The following is a 17,327-nucleotide window of genomic DNA, read 5'->3' on the forward strand; positions in this document are numbered from 1 at the left end:
TTCTTCTTCTTCTTCTTTTAACTTCTTCTTTTTCGACAATAAAAGAACATCAATTAATTGAATATAAAGGAAAACTACTTTATATATACGTAATCATTTAGAAATATTCTAGACGGAAAAACGTAACGAAATGGTTCGAACTAATTCAAACAAAAAATAACGATATATTCACTTTAATTTTATGTATACGGATACATTATCATATATTTTTCGTTTTTATTATTTTTTAAAGGTGTATAAATGTATAGGTGTATATATATATTTTTTATAAAAAAAATTTTTTTTTTTACAAAATTTTTATTTTTAAAAAAAATATATATTTATATATATATTTATTTAAATATAATAATTTTTTTATTTGCTCCTATTATATATATCATATTATATATTCTAAAAATGAAAATATGTATGAAAGGGTTCCATGGAAATGTGTATGTGTGAAAAAAATTTTTAATATAATTTTCATATACAAAATTTTGAGCGAAAACTTTCGTCGTCCGTTTTTTTAATATTGTATGAAAATTATTTTACTATTATTTGTTGTAGTTGTATTAATTTTACATAATTTTAAGGTATACATATATCCGTTCCAATTTTTTTTTATACAAAAAAATGTGAGCGAAATTTTAAGACATAATTAATAGCAAGATACAAATTAATAATGTCCAAAAAAAATTGCCCCTAAATTAAAAAATCAAACAATATTTATGTAATTTTTCATATTAAGTCAATAATGAAGAGCCAGTTTTGAGCGGTTTTTTTATTTAAATTATAGGCCCCACTCATGTTTAATTCCCCCATATTTCTACTATTATTAAACAAAACAACTAATATAAAAAAAATTGGGCCACATAATTTAAAAAATGTGGGCCACATAATTTTAAGGTATACATATATCCGTTCCAATTTTTTTTTAAAAAAGTTTGAGCCCGAGATATTAAACAATAATTAATATTAAAAAATAGTACAAATTAATAATGTTTAGCTAAATTAAAAATCAAACAATATTAATTTTTTTTAAAATAAAAAATAAATTAAAAAAAAAAAAAATTTAAAAAAGACAAAAAACGTTATATTTTTTTTAAAAAATAATTAAAAAAAAATGGCCCCATATTAAAAATAATTTAAAAATAATATAATTTTTTTAAATATAAAGTTATTTTTTTATATATATATATATGTAATATATATATATATGTAAATATAAAATATGGGCCACATAATTTAAAAAATCATAATTTTCGTATACATAATATTTTATTTCAAAAAAAGTTATGAGCCCCATATATATATTAAACAATAATTAATATAAAAAAATACAATTTAAAATATCCTTAAATTAAAAAAATCAAACAACAGTCCAGTGCTCTTTGCGCATCTAGTTAACCATATTTGACCCAATAGTTGTTTCAATGCCTGGTTTAGCCCACTTTGTACATAACATCAACCACTTTCTCTCCTTCGTCTCTCTCTCTCTTCTCTCCTTTGTCTCTTTCTTTCTCTCCTATCTAAAAAGTTTTCTCTCGCCAAATTACACAAGTTATATCAAAGTATCTTTACCTGTATATATATATATATATATATATATATATATTGCTGGTGTATATTATTATATCATAAATTATATCTACTTGGGGTTTTTTTCTAAAGAATATAATATTGGAAGACATCTTAGATATTGGGGCCTTCATCTCTGTTGCTTTTCGACAGATGATTGTTAATTCATATTTGTAGTTATTAACTTCTTCTTCTATTAACTTCTTCTTCTTCTATTAACTTCATATTTTTCAAACAATGTTAAAAAACAAAAAGAAATCAAACAATTAATTGAATATTTTTCTTTAGAATAAGGAAAAATTAATTTCTACCTTTTCATTTTCACGTAAAATCATTTAATAATTTGAATTCTAGATCTGGAAATCTATCTTAGGAAATCTATTGGTGACGACTGAAAATGGTTCGAACTAATTCAAACAACTGAGAAATTGATGAAGATCACTTGGTTCACCTTTAATTTTATGTAAACCGAATAAAATAAAGTGATACATTATATATAAATAGTTATATATATATATATATATATATATTATTATATCTAAACACAATTACATAACATGTATATAAATGTATATAGGTGTATATACACCATTTACATCATATTATAGATAGTTATAAATTGGACTATGGCCACTGCAACTCTCTTTTTGGAACGTACATGTGTAACTATCCCTTTCAAAAGTTATCACGTTACGTCATTTTTTTCTTTTCATTGTACAAAGGCCCTGCAGTGCACACTTCCTCCTCTATAAGAACCAAACAAAGAGGTGCGGAGGAGATTTTAAAATTTGAAAGTATTGACAGCCACATCCACTATCAAAATTTTACATCACCTTCTGCTTATCACCAAAACAAAAGACAATCCAAAAAAGGATAGATATTTAAGCAGTAGCAAAGACAAAGTTGGTGAAATTATTAGTCCATTTCTGTACAAAGACAGACCAAAGGAGAAAAACTTATCATATTGCATACCTAACCAGGTTCAGAGAGAAGATAAGGTTATTAAATCAAGATTTTTGATTGGGGAATTTAATTAATGAAGACATGGATTTCTGGCCAGAATTTCTAGCAAGCAGTTGGGGAAAAGAATTTGTTGCTGGTGGATTTGGAGGAATAGCTGGTATTGTATCAGGTTATCCACTTGATACCATTAGAGTTCGTCAACAGAGTTGTACACCTGGTTCTGCTTTCACTATCCTTCGTCATGTTGCTTCAACTGAAGGTCCTTTGGCTCTCTACAGGGGCATGGCTGCACCTCTTGCTTCTGTTACATTTCAGGTCATCCTTTTATTTCTTTTTAACTCCAATTACCAACTTTTTTTCTTCTCCATAACTTCACTAAGATTACGCCGTATTATTTTAGGATTGTTATATTAAACCCATTTTACTCAAAGTAGAATAGAGGGACATGAATACGCTTTGAAAGGAGAATAATCATAATTAGCAGCGGAGTCAGGTTTTAAATTTATGAGTTCTAAATCCTAAGATAGCCATATCAGGTGTTAGTCATTGAATTTAGAATTTATTGTTTATACATATTTACTGGATTTCTTATACAAATAATTAGAAAGTTTGGACTAAAGCTACTGAATTCTGTCGGAAATAACAGTCCTAACCTTCTAGCTCTCCTCCGGTCATAATTGAATACACATATAGTGTGTGAAATGAATATTGTTTATTCATATAGTTTATCCAAGTTTGGTCATTATTGAATACCCATGTATCATGTGAAATGAGTACTGTTTATTCACGTAGGTTATCCAAGTTAATTTGGAATTAGAAGCTGTGTTGATTGATAGATATGTTAACGGAGTTTTCCTCGGAGTTTCTACTAATTAGTCCTGTCACCTGCCCTGTTTCTCGTCGAAGATAAGGAGTCCAACTTTTCTTTTCTTTTTTCCTTGGAAAAATTATGTCGCTGTCACAAAAATCAATATGTCGTAAAGGATTGAAATGGGTATTACGTGGAGATAAGTGAAGAGGTCCAATAACACGTCATAGTTGTATTTTGTATCTACCAAACAGAGAGATAGAGACTTGCCTTCCAATGGATTTTTTGCGTTCACGGAACTAATACCTAATTAAACTTGCTTAATAATAAAAGTAATACTAGGAGTAATAACGACATTATTGGCACGTTAATTAGGGAATTGCAATAAGCCTTTTCTAGTATTCACATGTCAAATTTGGGGACAAATAATGGTCGCAATCAAATATCAGAATTTAGTTCCCCTGTTACGTGAGAAATAAATAAACAAATAAAATCACTCGTTCCTAATATACAATTTGTTAATGTTTCATAGTACGTTGTTTGTTGACTTTCACATGTGGTGGAGTCTTAGTCATCAAATCTTCATCCATTGGTGTTCCATATCCGTTTGTGGAAGAAGAAAAGGGAACTAGTAATTTGTTACAATAGTTCTAGAAGGAAAAAGATAGAATACAATCAAAGGGATAAGTATTAAACTCCATGAGATAGACTTCTCAGATGATATGGCCGTTGAAACATCCTTAATTTTTATTTTATTATATATTATAAATCGTTGTTCACTACCCTGTCAACTAGAGTATTATTCACTTCTCAGAGTCCATTATCATAAAGAACATACAGTGATTAGGCTTAAAATTGTTAAAAATAATAAACTTAAATGTTTAAATGTCTAGGTTTATTTGTTTGGTCTTATCCATAGATATTTAGGTGCATGGATTTGATATTTTCGATTTGGACAAGTTCATAATATATGTGTGAAACTATTTACTAACATTGAGTCTGGACGGTCATTTAGCATATATAAATACCCTTTGTGTTTGTAATTTAAAATATGGGCTATAATGTAAGAATGTTTAAGAAATTTTTAAATAATTTTGTCGATCATGTGAAAATGAAATGAGGTTAATGTCTATCTCCCTCTTCCATCCTTTTTGTGCCCTGTGATAAGATAAAGTGTCCACCTAACATTCCAACAAAAATTGCTCTTCATGCCTAATTTGAAACTTTTTTGGCAACTTTGGCTACCATGGTTTACAGATTGGTACTAAGTTTGCTCCATAATGGACCCGAGTAAATCTTCAGCTTGAGGCATGTCCCTCGTCTTCCACTAGTCTTTACACCTCCCAATACAGCCATCCTTTGTCTTTTTTTCCTTCTGTCCTTTTTCTCTGTTGTTGTTCCAGTTTGTAAGAGTAATAGATATCACGTTTAAAATGCATGGACTTAATTCTTAATTAATTTCTACAATGTGTAAATAAGTTTCTTTGCTATTGCAGAATGCCATGGTATTTCAGATTTATGCAGTGCTATCGCGGGCATTTGACAGGAGTGTTCCTGCCAGTGATCCACCCTCCTACAAAGGAGTAGCCTTAGGTGGATTTGGAACAGGAGCATTACAAAGCCTAATGCTCACCCCAGTCGAACTAGTGAAAATTCGACTCCAGTTACAAAGGAGAAATATCCCGGATTACAAAAATCAAATTACTAGTTGTAGGGGTCCAACTGATGTCGCAAAAAGCATATTCAAACAAGAAGGTTGGAGAGGAATTTATCGCGGATTGACAATTACAGTCCTTAGAGATGCGCCAGCTCATGGCCTATATTTCTGGACATACGAGTATGTGAGAGAGCAACTTCATCCAGGATGTCGAAAGAATGGCCAAGAGAGTTTTAGAACAATGCTCATAGCAGGTGGTCTTGCAGGAGTTGCTAGCTGGATATGCTGTTATCCGCTAGACGTTATTAAAACCAGATTTCAAGCTCAGTCACAATCTACACCCTCGAGATATACTGGCATAGTTGATTGCTTCAGGCGAAGTGTGAAACAAGAGGGATACAATGTGCTGTGGCGAGGTTTGGGAACTGCAGTTGCCAGAGCATTTGTAGTGAATGGGGCTATATTCACCGCCTATGAAACTGCCTTGAGGTGCCTTTTCATCAACAACAATCATGCGACCATTAAAACTGAAAATGCATTCTAATACAGGATTAAGTAAGTAGTCATTGAAGTGTATCACCACATTGATTTTATTCCATGTGGTACTTAGTTAAGATGAATACGGTAAAAAGTGCATCTTGCTTGAAAAGATACTGTTAAAGAAAGCGCTATTTGATGTGCGATGATAGTGGGATGAAGATTTTAAGCATGCTTCAGTTTCTATTACAGGGACAGCAGATCTAATCCATTTAAAGCAGAAGCAATTCTTCAGTTTAACTGTATGTTACAGAAAAAAAAAAAAGGATTCTTGGCACCTTTGACAGTGTCATACAGTGATACTTGTGCCATTCTATTCATTGTAGCCATTGTATGGTTTATATCTAAATGAGAATTGAAACTGGATTTGGTTATTTATGGTTTCTAGATCATGACAAAGCCTCACTTAATTGATAACATAGAGTTCATTAATGAATATGCCTCAAGCTGAAATGTTTTGTGTCGCTTTCTGTGAAATTGTAATCGCTGATGAAATAAAGGCTAAAATCGTGCAATGGACCAGATTCTCTTGTTTTCTTTCTTGTTATGAATTTCAAAGTGCTTTAATAATTTAACTGTTGTTAGACATCTATTTAGCAGCATAAAGGACAGAAATGTGTTGTAATTTCTCTTCAGGGCATATGGTAAAGATCATTAATCACTCTGCTACATTGACACTCATGAAGCAAATTCCAGCCAAAATACTAATGATGAATCATACTCCTAGGTGTCACATATAACGCACATGACATTGTAAACAAACCTGCTCAAGAAATACAAATCTAATAAGGTCTACCGAAAATTTTCAAGTAGAAGCCCATGGCAATTAACAGAGCTTAATAGGACCGAGACTTCGCATTGAACTGTTGACATTGATGAATGCCTGTGGAAGTGAGAACTCATCATACATGTCCATGAAATACCTGTCAACAATATCAAGGTAAACCGGACATGTTAGGTGAGAATAGTAGTACAACACTTCTTTTATGTCCAGCATTTGGTCCAAATCTTCCTCATCCATCATCTCTAATTCCTTCATCTTCTGAGCTAAAATCTCACCTTTACTTGATTTTTGAAGGAATGCATCTCCCATTTTTTCTTCACAGGATGTTGCTCTTTTTTCCTGGTCTTTCATAGTGTCCTCTACTGATTCTTCGCGAACGCTCTTTCTCTCTGGAACCTCATTTTGGTGGTCACAACATTCCCATTGTTGAGGGAAGTCTCTGTAGTAATCATCCAACTCCTGAATAATGCTGCTTGGAATTCGGTTGCTGCGAGAGAAGAAGGGATTGAAGTGATGACAAACTTTAGGTAACTTGTGGTGACCTCTAAAGACAAATGAATTGAGGTTATGTAGAGTTTTGAGGAAAAGGTTCTTGGTCTTCCTGAAGGTTTTCTTAAACAGCATTTGTGGCTTTCTGTACAACTCCCCCATGTGGCTTTCACTATCTTCTTAGTAAGAGATAATGCAACTTGTTTCCCTCCTAAAATTTTAGATGTCTAAATGGTTTTCAACATGTACTGATGAAAGTGATGGGGACAAGGACACTCTGCTCTCTTTTTTTCTCTTTGACTTCTTTTCTTTAATTGTGCTTCCCAATTTATCTTTATTTTATAACAATGGCGTCCTGACTAGTTTGCCTTCACTTCCACTTATCTATTCGGACACATGATACCTCTCACTAACAAGATATCAAGTAACTTTATTTGTCATGATTTAGGCCGATAAGAAGAAATCACTTGGTGCTTTTTTAATTGTTATTGGAATTTGAACCCTTGTCTCGTGGGGCCTCTTCCTAATGTCTTTTCTATTTCCGTGATATTCTTTTGACTGTCATGCTGTTGAAAGCGTTCAGCATCCATTATAAAGAAAAGGTAAAGTTGAGCAGTGAGTTGGAGGATGCTTAAAAGTGATTATTACATATAATTAAGCATTACCTAAATTACACTTATGCAGTTTTAGACCACTGGGTCCCAAGTAATAAGTGAAGGAAGGACAGAATTTCCCTTTAATCAAGTAAGAAGTACTGTTTGTATCAATTGTGTCGAAGTGCTTTTAAGTGAAAGAGCTGGCTTTGGGACCCCAATCTGTTAAAAGATTGGTATAATGTTGGTTGAAAAGGATAATCACAAAATCTTGATAGTTTTACTTTGTGCATCTTTTGCTACACCGTTAATTAGAATGGAAACAATTATGACAGTATATGACAGGAGCAAAAATGCAACAAAGCTGCCCAACTATTTTACATGATTCATGAGTTTGGCGCATATCATACAACCAAAAACAAAGAATGCAGACCAATTTTTATAAATGCACACGGGAATACAGTAATACTTATACAACAATCATAACGAAAATCATTTTGTAGATTAATTCGATATATTTAATTTATCATTGCTTTACATCCCAAAATTAGTGCATCAATTCAGTTGATGCAAAAGGTCCATCCCAGTATAAACCAATGCTAACATATTAACAAAAGCAACTTGTGCCTAAATACATCCGCAAATATGGCCACTGCCTCTTACTGGTTGTCCTCTTTCCCTTTGTGGAACTTGAAGAATTGATGTAGCAGTCTGTGGAGTTCACCATAGTTCTTTGTTGAAGAAACAAGACGGCTTTTAATCCACTGTGGGAGCTTGTTGGTTGAATGGGAGGAGCTTCTTTCGGAAGGATCAAATGAATAGCGTGTATCAACTAATAGGATGGCAGCATAGTCATTAATATGCCGAATTGCTCTACCTACAACAGATGATTAAAAAAGCACCGGAATATGATAATCCACATAAAGCATATGAATAATGCTAACGGACCATTGAAAGTGGCTATTCAGTACATTATATCAGATATAAAATTTTATTTAAGGATCAAGATATCCATATTGCAGCTACTTTGGGGGTTTCTAGGAGCAATGGAAAATCTGTGAGATCATAGTTAACTAGGGGGGAAATATTTGTAAGGGAGACCCTTTTTAATGTGTATCCAAAGACAAGTTGTTGGCAAATAGCACTCACCAATTGATTGATTCACAGCTTTCATGCAAAGATTCTCATAATACTGCTTCCCTCTATGCTTGCAGCTTTTTAGGATGTGAAGCCCACCTTGAGCATCTCCACTATACCAGCTCCTTTCAGCCTGAAATTTGGTGTTCTTACCACTAGAAGTATCAAATCCTTCAATATGTTTAATCCTCTCCATCAACTCGATGTCAGCAGGACTAGGATAGGGCAATCCAACCATGACTATGCATCGACCCATCCCATTGCTGAAGTTGATACCTTCTGATACTTTCCCACCCACAATAGCATGGAGAATTGCACCATTTCTAGATCCAGGATCCTTCTGAGAACTGCTACCGGATACTGCATCAATTGTTTCCTTGTATTCCTGCAAAACAGTTTCCACATCTGTACTTCTTCTGGGCTCTCTAAATATGCGCTTCTTTTTCATTATTCTTTCAATGATGCCCGACTCCTTCCATGCATCATAGACCTGGCCTTCGTAGTCAAATGATGAGAAGAAAAGAACCATGCCTTCAGGAACTACATTTACCAAATTGGAGACCAAAATCCCTAATTCTTGTATCTGCCAATATAGGTTCATGAGTATGTCAGATTCAGGAAATTATTTCAGGGTAATATTCTAACTGAATGTCAAAGCAAATTGCTCTCTCAACAGCTAATTAAGTGAAACTGGGAATCTGGACTTTGCTAGGATAAGTTATGGGATATTCATGCAGCACATACATAGGCAATAGGAGAATTCAGTTACAGGAATCTTGACCTCAAACAAGCATATGTGATGGAAGATTATGCATACCATGACTGATGAGCTTCTGGTGCTGTAACTAAAATCAAAAGAGTGGCCAGAAGGCCCCTGAGGAACAACAATTGGTAGAATATTTTCGGATGGGATGATATGACCACATGAAAAGAAATGCAACTGATCCGGCGGTAACCAAGGAAACAGACGTTCTTTTGTTTCCTCTATAGGTTGCAAAGTCCCACCAGCCAATATGACAGCATGAGCTTGGTTCAAGATCTGCAATTAGTAGAGCAGAACCAGATGATTTTCCATAAACGCCTTTGCGAGGGAATTTTGGGATGTAAAATTATGAAGTTTCTAGCAAACCTCAGAAAATATCTTTTCTCCTGTGAGCATGACATATTTCAAATACCCTCCTTGTTGTGTGGAGCATTTTGGCCTTGCCTTTGATACTATTATTCTTCCATCACCGTCTTTATTTGTCAGTGACAGTAACATGTTAACTAATGCTTGAAAACCAGATAATGCACTTTCATCATGACTGCTTTGATCATCATTTTTCAATGCTGAATCTTCTTCTGAGAGAGCTAATTTATGTCCATATCCACATACCTGAGAGCCCAAAGATCTTCAAAACTAAATGATATTAAAGAGGGATAGAGACTGATGAATAACTAGTAAAGAGTCATAAAAGATCTACCTTGTGAATTATATCGCTCTCTTCTATATATCTCAAGAGCTTAAACAGGTTTATGTTGTCAATATTGTGGCCAAATAGGAACTCGTTTATGGCCATGGATGAATCGAAGCCACTTTTACTTCCCTCAGCATTAAAAGCGGGGTCAAAGTTGCTATGACAATTCTCATTACGTAAAACTTGTAGAAAAGCTCGAGTAAGGACCATAATTATTTGAATATATCTTCGGTTGCCTGGCCCGAACAGATTGCGGAAGCGTATGAAGTAACTCTCCAAGTGAGAATGCACAAGTTCCAACTGCAAAACCAAGCAGATCCATTGATTGGATGTTTCTTCAATGTGAAATACTAGGAAGTAAAACACAAAGAAAAAGAATATTGAAGTGCTGGGTAGTGCCAGATGGGATAGTTCTGAGTGTCTGATGGCAGTGATTAAAAACAAATTCTTACCTGTGAGAGTGTAATTTTTGAGTTGTACATGCTGACAAGAGAATCAGCTAAGTTATGAGCTTCATCTATGACAATAACACTATCTTTTAAACTCAAACCAAGTGATTCACGTGATGATTTTGAAAGAAGAGATTGATAAGGGAGAACCACAAGATCTGCTGTGTGGACCATGCTTCTTGAGCCATAGTAGGGGCAGGTTTTCAAGTCATTTCCAATCTGAACAAGATCCTCAATATCCAGAGGCCCTTGTTGAGAAACCTCACTTCGGAATTCTTGTCCTCTTTTGTGATTTCTAAGCATTGGGCATCCTGAGGAAGTCTTGGACATCCTCGCTCTGCCACAGGCTCCCCTGTTCTGCAAAAAAGTTTGCAAATGAAGTTAAGAAGTTCTAATTTGGAGCATAATAAGTACTTATTTATCATAAGCTGAATCTAAGCAAATACGTAGTCCATGACCTCCTTAAAGTAATAAGCCAAGTATTCTTATAATAACTATCTCAAAGTTATTGTAATGCTGATTCTGTTAGAACGTGTTTCTGAGCAGCATTGGCATCCTAAGCCCCGGTGAACGTCCAATTGTAGCGTAAATTATGTCAATTTTTTTAAAAAGGTTTCTAACTTCATGTTGTAACCTATTAAACAGGGAAAAGTATGCTGAGAAGAATTACATTTAATACTACTAGAACGGAGCTCTAAATCAGCTTATGCCAGAGATGACATGTAAGACGTCTCGCTTAATATACAACAGCTACCGATCAACACATTTATATCGTCATGTAAATGATTTTTCATGTACCATCTACAGTTAAATAGAACACTGACATGGGTCAATAGAAAGAAGCCAGCTAAGCATACCTTTGTTTTAGATATTTTAGAAATTTCTTTCTTCTTACTTTTTTGAAGCTCCAAACATCTCTCATTTATCTGAGTGGAGCTGCCTAGCTTCAAAACCTCTGAAATGAAAACCAATAGATTGAAGAAACACACATTAGGAAAGTTCTCCAAGAAAGTTCACCAAGATTGCAATTTTACTTACAAAAGAACAACAAGGTCGAAAGGTAGACTATCTTGGGGTACCTTGATTAATGCAGAAATTCTTCCTAGACCCTAAGCATACAACATTTACTTCATCAGCAAATTTAGTCTTCCTCAACTCCTTTATGAATTGTGAAAGTTGTGAATGTGTCCGGCTGCAAAAGTAAATCTTGGGTCTAGCCTCTTCCTCTTCATCTTCCATGCTATCGTCGTCCTTTTCTTCCTCACTCGAGGAATTAACCGACACCCCACCGGCCTTCCTTTTCGGTCGTCCTCCACTTTCATCTTCGCTCTCATACTCTTCAACCAAAAACTCCTCTTCATCCATTCCCTCAACCTCATGTTTCATCAGTAGACTATTTACTTTTTCAACGTCAGTATCTTCCTCCTTCCCACCCCCATTTGTAATTAAATCTCTGACAATTTCCCTTTTTCCTTTCATATCAAATTTTTTATTTAACCTCATTTGCTTCTTTTCCTTTGTCTTCTTCTCGGGTGATTTGGTATCTTTATTAATGACAAAGTCCCTCATCCAATCTGGTTCATCATCAGCCCCCAACTCATCTTCTTGTTTCCCGCTTAAATTTGAAGAAGAATCTATCTGGGTTTTCTGATGTTCCTTTCTATCAACAAGCCATTGAAGAGCACTGCAAATTATACTGAGCGTTTTACCAGTCCCTGAATAAAGATTCAAGAAACCCAATTACGTGAATTTGAGAGATAATAAACAAAACAAATTTATAGAGAGGTAGACAGGAAGCTTTGGCAGTGAGTGGGGTCACATCCAATGATTTTAGCTCAAAGCCTCAAATCATATAGAATTTATGTGTGTTTGTATTACATATATAACAACAACTACGGGTTCATTTCTCAAATAGTCACTCAACTAATAGTTATTATCTCATAAAGCCACTCTCTTTGTTGAAGAAAATTGGAATCAAGAAGAAAGATGAATTTATGAGATAATAACTATTAATTAAGTGACCATATGAGAAATCAACTCAAACAACTACTGAACTTCAATCTCAAACTACTTGTGCTCGACTATATAGCCCCTGAGAATTTGATTTATATTCAAGTTTTTACGTTAAGGTTTGAGTTGTAATTCAAGGAGTCAACTAGAAGTTCATCGAAAGTTAAAGTTTGTAAATTTGTTCGTGTTAGGGTCATTTTTAAACGAGCATAGCTTCCAGTATATAGGGAGTTATGGGATGATTACCCACTCTGCAATAGACCACTGAATGTGTGTGTAGATGAAAAAAAAAAAAAAAAATCCCTATATTAACAATGGCAGACTTAGGTGTAAAAAAGGGTAACGTGAACCCATGATCACCCGATTAGATTCGATATATTATGTGTATAATTCTTAAAATATATCTAGTAGTATTTATTACCTTCTGGCACCCATGCTACAAAAGGCTTAGTGGTGCAGTTGGTTAAAAGCTAAGTTATTTACTTAGAGGTTCAAGAATCAATTTTCGTTTGATGCATTTTTTTCTGTTCTTTAGTAGTGGACCCATCATCTAGAAAGCCTAGATTCGCCTATGCCTATATAGAATAGACAGTTATACTACACTGAATAGGATTCTAAATTAGCATCGATATGAGTAAGAAAAGTATTACTATATTTTTTTAGATTTGTGAAAGGAAGTGGTGAAGATATTGTACCAGTGGGGCTTTCGAGCATGGCAACACCGCCTTTATTGAGGGATTGGTAAAGGGCTTTCATGAAATCAAGCTGAATAGAGTAGGCTTCATATGGAAATCCTGGAAATTCTCTTCTGTCTTCCATCTCTCCCCAAAATTGAAGTTCAAGGGACTAGGGTTTTCTTTCTTCCTTCTGAAATTTCATGAAGTGTGCGGGCATTTGTATCAGTTGCTTTCCCGCGCTTAGCTGTGCTCTCTGTGTTTTCCGTTTTTCCCTTTTTCTTTACTCTTAAAGAGCGGTAGTCTCTCTTTTTTTTTTTTTTTCTAAACTTATAGGCGGCCTATAAAATTGGGAAAAGGGTCAAAAATATTCCTCTACTTTAAAAAAAGGCTAAAAATATTGTTCAAACTTATTTTGGGTTAAAAATATTTCTCTCACTATTAAACTTTTCAAACATATCCCTCTTTTAACAAAAAATCCAATCCCCCAAAACAACCATTTTTTGACTCGACCCATTATTAACCCGACCCAATAAAATAATAACCCCTAATCCACCAAACAATAAAATATTAACCCCTATTCCACCAAACAATACCCAAACGTTCCCCACCCCTAACCATTTCCATCATTTCTTGTGCCTCGTCTAGTTGTAGCTTTTCTACTTTTTTCATTCTTTCCGTGCCATACTAGAGAAAATTAGTGAACTTTACATGTAAAAAGACTATGATTGGATTCACTACATAACGCAGATTTTCACCTAAGTCCAAATTCAGATACAGAAAAGTCATAATTCCAATCGTAACATCCTAAGGTGGAACACGGTACTGGCAAATGCAGATAACTCAGAGATGTCACCAATTATTTCAGTAACCTTTCTAATGGGAACTATGCCTTAGGCAGAGTTTGTAGGCCAATTATGCCTAATGGGGCAGAGTTTGCTTGCAAACTATGCCTTAGCAAATTCTACCTGATAAGGCATAGTTTGCAAGAAACTTTGCCATCGAGCCCGCAAAACTCGCTTACATTAGTATAAGTGTTAGTTTGCAATCATCTGTCATAATCCCATAGTAGTCCTCTGCATTGAAGAAGGGGTTTATTTAAAGGTTGACTGACTTTGATAACATGCAAAGGAGTGGTTTATATGAAATTTTCCAATTGACTGTTGCATCATGACGTAAAAGACCTCAACAGTTTTCTGAGGAAGTAAACAACTTCAATTCCAAAGTGAAAAACGCAGGAAATGCAATAAAATTCTACTTTAATTTAAAACATATATAGAGTTTGACATGGAAAACATCCCAAAACTACAATTGGAACATACACTTTCAATTCAAACATGCTTTCCACAGAGAAACACAATACAAAGCACTACAACAACATCAGAAGGGGTTTTTTGAAAAATAGCAGCATCAATACAAGCAACTCTACTCCACAGCATGCCGTTGCAGTTCAATTTAATCAGGGAATTCATCAAGCTGAAGCCCTCCCTTCTCCCATTCAAAACTCTGCTTTAAGGTAAAATTTTAAGGCAGAATTTACCTTCAAAATTAGCAAATTCTAAAGGCAAAATTCAAACCCCTGCCTTGTGAAATTCCTTTTTTTTTTTTTTTTAATGGGTTAGGGTTCGAACCCAGAACCTCAGGGTATTAAACGAAGGACAAAGATTAAAGACCATCAATTTGAGGACAAAAATTAAAGACCACCCCAAAGGAAGGACAATCCGCGGAAAAAAAAAATGAAAATTAAAGATCAGTGTCTTTGAAGGACAGTCGTGCAAATGACCCAATCTTTACTAGAGTCCTCACACAAAAGCTTGAGTATGTTGATTTAGCCCAATTAGTTTGGGCCCAATTAAAGCCCATACACGCAACCCTACAAGCCTTGTTCCTTCTTAACTAGTATTACCAACTAAGCACTACCAACATCGCCGCAGTTGCCAGTCTCGAGAGAGAGAGAGAGAGTTCAAGAGGAGGTCGCTAGGGTTTCTGCAACTGTAGCGTAATGGTAAGTCAACCTAACTCCTTATTTTCCCATAACATCCATTGTACTATTCCCTTAATATGCATATCGTGTTTCTTCATCCGTTTTCCCTATGAATGTATGTTTTTTTCGTCATCCTTAGCAAACTTCTGATTAAATTGAAACGAAACAATGACATGCACCAATTCAGCCTGTTTGGATTGACTTAATTTAGTTGCTTTAATCCAAACTAGTTTTTTGGTAAGATAAGAAAGTGCTTTTAAACATTTGTTCTTAAGCCAAAATAACAATAAAAGAGCCAAAATCCATAAGTTAGGATGTTATAAGTCATATAAGTTCTAAGCCCATCCAAACAGGCTAATAATTGTTAAGAAATTAAAAGAACTTTAAAGTAGGCCATGCAAATTTAAAAATGGTTTAAGGGCCTGTTTGGATGAGTTTATAACTTATGTCTTATGTAAGTTAGAAATCCTAACTTATTTTGGCTTATTCTTGCTTTAAAAAGTGCTTAGACACTATGCTTAAAAGCTAATTTGGCTTAAAGCACCTAAAATAAGCCAATCCAAACAGGGTCTAAGTCTAACAAGAAGTTACAGTATACTTATGTTTTTTGTAAGTCTGCAAAGGGTGATGTGTAACTGGATGTGGATTGTACTATAGGGTAAGGGAACAGGAAGCTTTGGTAAGAGGAGGAACAAGACCCACACACTATGTGTGAGGTGTGGACGACGGAGCTTCCATCTCCAGAAGAGCCGTTGCTCTGCTTGTGCTTACCCTGCTGCCCGTAAAAGGACATGTAATGCTTCTTTCCCTTTACAATCCTTCACCTTCCAATATAATATCATTATATCAATCCTCTGATTGGAGTTGCAATTTTTATTTCAGACAACTGGAGTGTGAAGGCAATTCGCCGAAAGACAACTGGAACTGGCCGTATGAGGTATCTTCGTAATGTCCCTCGCAGGTTCAAGACCAACTTCAGAGAAGGTAAACATTACGGCTTACCTTTATGCCTTGAAGTTCTTTTGTTTTTTTTCATTTTGTGTTTAATTTACACTTTCATTTAGGATTAAGTGTGTTTGGTATGGTGGAAATTGTTTTACAGGATTTATGAAAGCATTTTCCAGCATTGGTCTTTTTGTATTGTTAAAAATGATTGTTCTAGAAGGGGAATGATTACTTCCGCTAGTTATGGACAAAAGTCATTTACTTTACAACTATTAGATACTGTTATTATACTTTGTCTTCCACCTTGGATGAGTGAGTATCATATGTCACCTACTTTTGTACTCCAACCAAATGCTGAAAAATGATCTAGAAAATAAATTTCAAGATAAAACCTTTTTCACAAAATATTTTTCGTGAAAATTGTTTTGTGTCTTACCTAACCAATGCCTTATAGGTTTCTGTGTTGAGTCGGTATTAGCTTTGTGTGAAAAATGCACATCTATAATTCAGAGTGATACTTCCTTTTTTAGCTCGGACTAAGTTGTTGGTTTGGACATTGCCAATTGGTGATCAAGAATATCTGGTCGTAACTTGTATGAGATAATAATCAACTTTAAACTGTTGTTTGTCCAGGTTGTGAAGCAGCTCCAAGGAAGAAGGCAGCAGCTTCTGCTTGAGGCCCCTTGAGACTGTTACTTGAGAGCTGAGAGGCTATTTAGTGGTAGCTTCATTTGGATATTTCAAGTGTTAGAGCAAGTAAAATTTTGGGGAACCTTCTATCTTGGGTTTTATCGCCCTTGGAAACTTTAATGTGCTTAAAATTTTCGAGTATGTATTCCAACTTGGTATTTTTTTAAAGAAGGGTCTTGAGACTTCCATCACTTATTGGATTTGAGCTGCCTGTCCACTTATTATGTTACCTTGAGTTGTTCAAATTACTCATTTCGAAAATCTGTTGCCGTATGAAATGATTACATTTATTATGTTTTTAGCTTGAGGTTGTTCAAAGTGCTTATTTCAAATCTGTTGCTGTATGAAGTGATGATGGGTTGAATGGGAAGTGATGAATCATCTGCTTGCAATTCCTTTGCTGATTCTGTGCTTCTTTATCATTCACTTCCAGTCGCTTGATGTTTCTCTTAGCCCGTATGTGAAGCTGTAGAAGATACTGCCCAGCGTGTTGCCATCTTGGCATCTATTTGTTTATTCTAACTGGACTGATTTTGGGTTTTTATGGTGACAGAATGGCGATCACACAATAGTTAAGACCCAAAATCAGTCCA

General features: G+C 34.7%; 4 protein-coding genes across 5 annotated transcripts; 2 read left to right on the forward strand and 2 right to left on the reverse strand.

Annotated features, from left to right (window-relative positions):
• Nucleotides 1-2,254: 2,254 nt before the first annotated feature.
• Nucleotides 2,255-5,896, forward strand: LOC132044330 (mitochondrial arginine transporter BAC2-like). Its single transcript, XM_059434823.1, has 2 exons — nucleotides 2,255-2,835; nucleotides 4,825-5,896. The coding sequence occupies exons 1-2, from the start codon at nucleotides 2,602-2,604 to the stop codon at nucleotides 5,527-5,529; spliced, it is 939 nt and encodes a 312-aa protein (XP_059290806.1). The 5' UTR covers nucleotides 2,255-2,601; the 3' UTR covers nucleotides 5,530-5,896.
• A 233-nt stretch (nucleotides 5,897-6,129) lies between these two features.
• Nucleotides 6,130-6,980, reverse strand: LOC132044331 (uncharacterized). The gene has a single exon (XM_059434824.1). It carries the CDS (start codon nucleotides 6,955-6,957, stop codon nucleotides 6,349-6,351), a length of 609 nt encoding a protein of 202 aa, XP_059290807.1. The 5' UTR covers nucleotides 6,958-6,980; the 3' UTR covers nucleotides 6,130-6,348.
• An 891-nt stretch (nucleotides 6,981-7,871) lies between these two features.
• On the reverse strand, nucleotides 7,872-13,344 carry LOC132044329 (uncharacterized). 2 transcript variants are annotated; one of them, XM_059434820.1, is made up of 9 exons: nucleotides 13,137-13,344; nucleotides 11,511-12,146; nucleotides 11,289-11,386; nucleotides 10,435-10,788; nucleotides 9,989-10,282; nucleotides 9,655-9,900; nucleotides 9,307-9,564; nucleotides 8,538-9,108; nucleotides 7,872-8,265 (listed from the first exon to the last, which is right to left on the reverse strand). In XM_059434820.1, exons 1-9 carry the CDS (start codon nucleotides 13,258-13,260, stop codon nucleotides 8,048-8,050), a joined length of 2,799 nt encoding a protein of 932 aa, XP_059290803.1. In that variant the 5' UTR covers nucleotides 13,261-13,344; the 3' UTR covers nucleotides 7,872-8,047. The 2 variants fall into 2 exon arrangements, with proteins under 2 accessions (XP_059290803.1, XP_059290804.1); XM_059434821.1 differs by having other exon boundaries at nucleotides 9,343-9,564; nucleotides 13,137-13,342.
• A 1,616-nt stretch (nucleotides 13,345-14,960) lies between these two features.
• LOC132044316 (large ribosomal subunit protein eL37x-like) lies at nucleotides 14,961-16,925 on the forward strand. Its single transcript, XM_059434806.1, has 4 exons — nucleotides 14,961-15,120; nucleotides 15,757-15,892; nucleotides 15,982-16,083; nucleotides 16,678-16,925. The coding sequence occupies exons 1-4, from the start codon at nucleotides 15,118-15,120 to the stop codon at nucleotides 16,719-16,721; spliced, it is 285 nt and encodes a 94-aa protein (XP_059290789.1). The 5' UTR covers nucleotides 14,961-15,117; the 3' UTR covers nucleotides 16,722-16,925.
• The last annotated feature ends 402 nt before the right edge of the window (nucleotides 16,926-17,327 follow it).

Source organism: Lycium ferocissimum, unplaced genomic scaffold, assembly GCF_029784015.1.
Source record: "Lycium ferocissimum isolate CSIRO_LF1 unplaced genomic scaffold, AGI_CSIRO_Lferr_CH_V1 ctg416, whole genome shotgun sequence".
Taxonomy (NCBI): Eukaryota; Viridiplantae; Streptophyta; class Magnoliopsida; order Solanales; family Solanaceae; genus Lycium; species Lycium ferocissimum.

What these genes read in the sequence shown, in the direction of transcription:
- LOC132044330 (XM_059434823.1), top strand. Translation starts at nt 2,602, where the DNA reads ATGGATTTCTGGCCAGAATTTCTAGCAAGCAGTTGGGGAAAAGAATTT. An exon ending in TTGCTTCTGTTACATTTCAG is followed by an intron (nt 2,836 to 4,824) that starts GTCATCCTTTTA and finishes TTGCTATTGCAG; the next exon opens with AATGCCATGGTATTTCAGAT.
- LOC132044331 (XM_059434824.1), bottom strand. Translation starts at nt 6,957, where the DNA reads ATGGGGGAGTTGTACAGAAAGCCACAAATGCTGTTTAAGAAAACCTTC.
- LOC132044329 (XM_059434820.1), bottom strand. Translation starts at nt 13,260, where the DNA reads ATGGAAGACAGAAGAGAATTTCCAGGATTTCCATATGAAGCCTACTCT. An exon ending in CAAAAATTACACTCTCACAG is followed by an intron (nt 10,283 to 10,434) that starts GTAAGAATTTGT and finishes TTGGTTTTGCAG; the next exon opens with TTGGAACTTGTGCATTCTCA. An exon ending in AGAGCGATATAATTCACAAG is followed by an intron (nt 9,901 to 9,988) that starts GTAGATCTTTTA and finishes TTGGGCTCTCAG; the next exon opens with GTATGTGGATATGGACATAA.
- LOC132044316 (XM_059434806.1), top strand. An exon ending in TGCTGCCCGTAAAAGGACAT is followed by an intron (nt 15,893 to 15,981) that starts GTAATGCTTCTT and finishes TTTTTATTTCAG; the next exon opens with ACAACTGGAGTGTGAAGGCA. An exon ending in CAAGACCAACTTCAGAGAAG is followed by an intron (nt 16,084 to 16,677) that starts GTAAACATTACG and finishes TTGTTTGTCCAG; the next exon opens with GTTGTGAAGCAGCTCCAAGG.